The sequence below is a fragment of the Charadrius vociferus genome, unplaced genomic scaffold (assembly GCF_000708025.1).
Source record: "Charadrius vociferus isolate BGI_N301 unplaced genomic scaffold, ASM70802v2 scaffold62, whole genome shotgun sequence".
Lineage (NCBI taxonomy): Eukaryota > Metazoa > Chordata > Aves > Charadriiformes > Charadriidae > Charadrius > Charadrius vociferus.
In genome coordinates, this window is record NW_009647419.1 from 4,403,938 (window position 1) to 4,408,556 (window position 4,619).

The window sequence follows — 4,619 nt, forward strand, 5'->3', positions numbered from 1 at the left end:
TGCTGTTCACTCACACTGCTAAACAGGAAGCAATTCTCTGATTTATGGAGCCGGGGCCCTCAATTGAGAAAAAAAAAAAAAAAATTAGTAACGGGAGACAGAGGAGACCCAATCTTGGGCTTGTTTACTTGGATTTTAGTCTTGGCCATCCAACAGCCATGTAACCTCCTTAGGGGAGCTGTGACCTGCTCTCAGGGACAATGCCAAAAAGGGGAAGCAACTTCTAGGTTGTCAAAATCCCTCCTGTTGCTCTCTTCCTCTTGTCCCCTGGGAACCTGCATACAGAAATAGGCTCTACCAGCCCTTTTGGAGTCAGTGCTCCTTGCAGTGGCCACCACCCTCTCCCTAGCGTTGTAATCCATATGGAAAAAAAGACACCACCCACTACAGAGTGCCCTGCACCAGCAAGATGCTCAACACAAGCTCCTGGAGGTTTGGGTTTTTTGTCACCTGTGTGTAGAGAGGTTCATAGATGTCCACGCCATTGTCCTGACTGTGGGAAAGCGTCTCAGCTCCCCGTTTCCAGATGAAGCGAGCTGGTGGGTTGGAGTTGACAGTGCAGCGGAGGAAGACAGTCTTCTCCTGGTAGAAGCTGCCACGTACATCGCTGATAGTCTGGTGAACGGTGAGAACAGGTTCATCTAGATCTGGAAGGAAGGTAAGGAGGGCCGCAGCAGTTGTTAGTGAAGCTTGGTCTGCATGTACAGCCTGCAGAGCAGATGATGCTCCAGGCGCCATAGAGGAGAGGGGAAGCTCCCACACTTTTGGCTGATGACAACTGCTGAATTAAGAGCTGATCTGAGGGCAGGTAATACAAACAGTATCTAAAGGGAACGGATAGGAGAAGCAAAAATTCTCCCGCTCACCACACAACCTTCAGAGAATAGAAAGCACCTTCTGGTTTGCAGATCCCATGTGGTCCTCAAGCAAACTGCACGCCTGCCACATGCCTCTCAGACCAGTGGGCTGCTTCACCTTCCCCAATGACACCCCACAGCCCAAATCACTGCTTTTTACTTCAGTGAGAGCTCAGAAGGATCCCAGGTAACTCTGCTCCACCATCATTTCTTCCGCTTCCACTTTCCACATTCCTCCTGAAATCATGGGGTTAAGTCCATGGTGTGAGATGCCCACACAAAGAACATCACAAACCTTCAAGTCAAGGGGTGAGAGTAGAAGCCAGGACAAGATCAAGGAGTTGAGATGGAGAGTCATCTCCTAGACAGCAGCAAGTCTCGTGGGGTGCCATGGGAACAGGAGATGCAAGACAATGGAGAAGATATGTACAATTTCTCTCTCTTCCTCTTAAAATAACCCCTGTGTCTTTTCTTCTTTTCAAGGTCTGTGCTGACTCTCCCTCTTCAGCCACTTCTACTCACTGCATCCCTATCACTCACCCTTAAACTGATCAGATTCTTTTCTGGTTTCTCCCTTTATGAAACGCTCCTTAAGAAAATGCTCCTTCCAATTCTCTTAACATACCTGCACCAGACACACAGCTGTCACAATTGGATCCATGGTCATCAGTGACTTCACTTGCAATGACACAAGCAATAGCCCTGCAGGGCGCATACTTTCTCTATCCACCCACTCCCCAGAGGCTACCCTCCTACTAAAAAAGGCATCATTTTCTTGGGCTTTTGCACCAGACACCAATATTTGAACATCAGGAAAGTGTGGGGAAAACCTCAGAGGGATTCCCTCTCCCAGAACCACTTTGAGACTGATTGTGATTAAATGTAAAGCTCCCATTTGACAAGATGGGACCTATTGACCCTCTAAAACGGAAATCTGTCCCCATGCCCTTGAGCATGTCTTATAAGGCATCTGCTGAGCTCAGTTGAAGCAATTCTACGTTTTCAGCGTCTTATGACCCCACCTTCAACTGCGAAGAAACTGCTGCCAGCATGGTCTTCTTGCACATGTTAGCAGAGAGCAAGAGGACACGTGCTCATCACCTCCTGCTCTCCTATGCCACCTAATTTTCACAATATTTTATTTTAAAGATTGGTAAGTTTGGAAATCTGACTCCCAGAAAGGAAGGGGGAAGCACAGATGAGTTTCTGCTAACGTGTCATCCAAATAACGCATGTTCTCTGCTGAATCACAAGTGTCAGCTTGTGGATTTGCATATTTTAATGAGCTGTATGCTTGGTAGACAGCAATTGTAATGGGACCTGAGATTTGTCGGCCTGACCACACCATAGCTCAGAGATATGAGTAGAGCCATTAGCAGAACAATGACAAGGCACACAAAAAAAACCCCACCCCAAAACACAAACCCAAGGCTGAAGAAAAACATACACAGGTGAAGGAAAAAAGGCTCCTCTCCATACAGTGCTGTCTCCATGTGGCCATAGGGTGACTGAATTTTATACCAAATTCTTTTGGACCAGGACCTTGGGCACAGCCTCTCCTCTTTCACCCTTCTTTGTCCTTAACCCTTCTTTATTTGTTCACACTTTATGCGAGCAGCTCTGTAGCTACCACCCTTCTGAAGGTCCATTTCTCAGCAGGATGCACGGCAAAACACTTCTCTTACTGATCAAGGAAGATACTCGCCATTCAGGTCTCCTGGCTCCCAGCTACTCCCCACACAGAAAACATCTTCCTTTCAGTTGCTAAACTTTTCCTCCCTTGAATCTTTCAGCCTTCTTTCGTAGGAGTCAGCTCTAAGTCTAGCCCTCCTGAGAAAAGCTAAAATAAGACCTACAATGATATGTATGTCCTTGATGTACAAGTAACGCCACTGATGTCAGTGAGCTGCACAAATGATAAATTTGGCCCAAGGCTGCTCATGGAGATGATCACATGGGATGTTTCATGCGCAATATAAGCTTGTAAACATCCATTCTTTCTTTTTCTTTATTTTCCCTCTCTCCCACATGGAAATACTCCAAACAGCAGCTGCCTCTCTGCCAGTACCTAAACAATACTTTAAAGCCTCACTTGATGCCCACTTGGGGCAAAGGAATAACTTGCTACACAGGTTAGTGTTTCCAGTTCAATATCCTCTTGGCAGCAGTGGTGCTCTCCGCACAACCTTTCTGTCTAATACTAAAAGTACGAGTGAGGACTAGCACTAGCTGTCACTGTCAGCAAGGTTCATGTGAGGGTGATTACTTACCTCCAACTTCAAATTGGGATGCAGGGAAAGAAGGGGTTTGTTTTCAAATTCTGGTTCATTCAGCTGAAGGTTGCTTGGGTGAGCGTTCAACAAAAACTGTGGCTTTTCCTATGTGTTCCCTTGTACCTACTGCAAATACTAGCAGAAAATAGTCTCTCCTCCCTAAAAACCAAGTGAGCAGAACAGAGGTGCGTTACCAAGTCCATCTGCAGAGTAGATGTTAGTATGAGAAAGCCCTTGGCCACCCCATTAGCCCCATAGTTCTACAGGTCAGAGCTGCATGAGGGACCATGGGACACTACATCACTCTAGCTCCAGCCTGCACCCCAGAAGTAAAGGGAGCATCCTCACGGCATTAAGTGATTCATGCCACAGTGCTGTTCCTAGAGACCCAGGCCCTTCCTGACAAGGTGTCCTACTGAGGCTTTGGAAAAGGAATTCCCCTTTAAAATGGAGAATTATCATATGCCCCACCACACGTAGGAGAAGAAATGGGCAGAGAAGCCAAGCAGATCTGGGTGGATGTCAGAACCCCTCCAAACAAAGCTACGCAATGCCCAAGGAGAAATGCTCATCCTATCCAAAGTGGCTGCTGCTGAAGCAATCTACTTTCCCAGTCTGTGGAATGGTGCTCACACCACACTACTATACTGCAGGGTAGGGCAAGGAAGGAACAGAGACGGGAGCTGCTCCAAGCCATATAATACAGCTGTGGATCACGCACCTACCAAAGCCTAAGGATATTCAAGTCTATGGCACACTTTGTGAGGGTCATGTCATTGTAGGGCTGGACAGTAGGACTAAGAGGAAGCCGTCAGGCAGCAGTTGCTGTCAGCAACGCTCTGCCCAGACTCCATGCAGCTACTGGGGTTTTGAAGCCTGGAGGTTGCTCCACTGACAGATAACCACAGTGCTCTTCAGCACAGAAGACTGTCTTGCTAGGAGTGTGGGAACAGGTGGTCACAGGTTTGGGGAGAGCTCCAGCTGCCTTATCACACTTTACATCTTTTAAGCATCAACCTCTTGCTGGCTAGGCCTTCTCGGAAGATATGAGTGAGGCCCTTGGTGTTACTCGGGTTGGAGAAAACTAGAATAGTGGATAGCCAAGGACAATGAGCAGAACGGTAATCTTCCCCAAGAGAGCAAATGTCTTGAAGAGTTGCCTAGACCTTAAATCTTGGATTCTTCCCATAGGGAGTTATGGGATAAGTTTACTACCCTTCCTTTTGCCGAAAGCATCCCAAGAATAAACAACATTAAGCCAGCATGAGAAACTTTCAAAACTTGGGGCCCAAGGTGGAAAACCACTAACAGCATCGCCAGGACACAAGAAGAATGGACACTGCAACCAGCCAGAGAAACGCTGAGTCACTGAAACCAAGAAGTCCTCACAGATTCCTTCACGTTCACCCTTTCACAGCTCAGCCTCCTCAGGTGCATCCCAGAGTCTTTTGCTCTGCTTCCACCATGCTGCAGAGGTAGCAATGCTGGG

At 47.4% G+C, this 4,619-nt stretch overlaps 1 protein-coding gene across 1 annotated transcript in view; it reads right to left on the reverse strand.

The window, feature by feature from the left end:
- MDGA1 (MAM domain containing glycosylphosphatidylinositol anchor 1) overlaps window positions 1–4,619 on the reverse strand; it is a 105,411-nt gene that overhangs the window by 89,201 nt on the left and 11,591 nt on the right. The window contains exon 4 of the mRNA XM_009880461.1: window positions 451–647. Within this exon, the coding sequence (XP_009878763.1) occupies window positions 451–647 (197 nt within the window). The remainder of the gene's footprint in view (window positions 1–450; window positions 648–4,619) is intronic.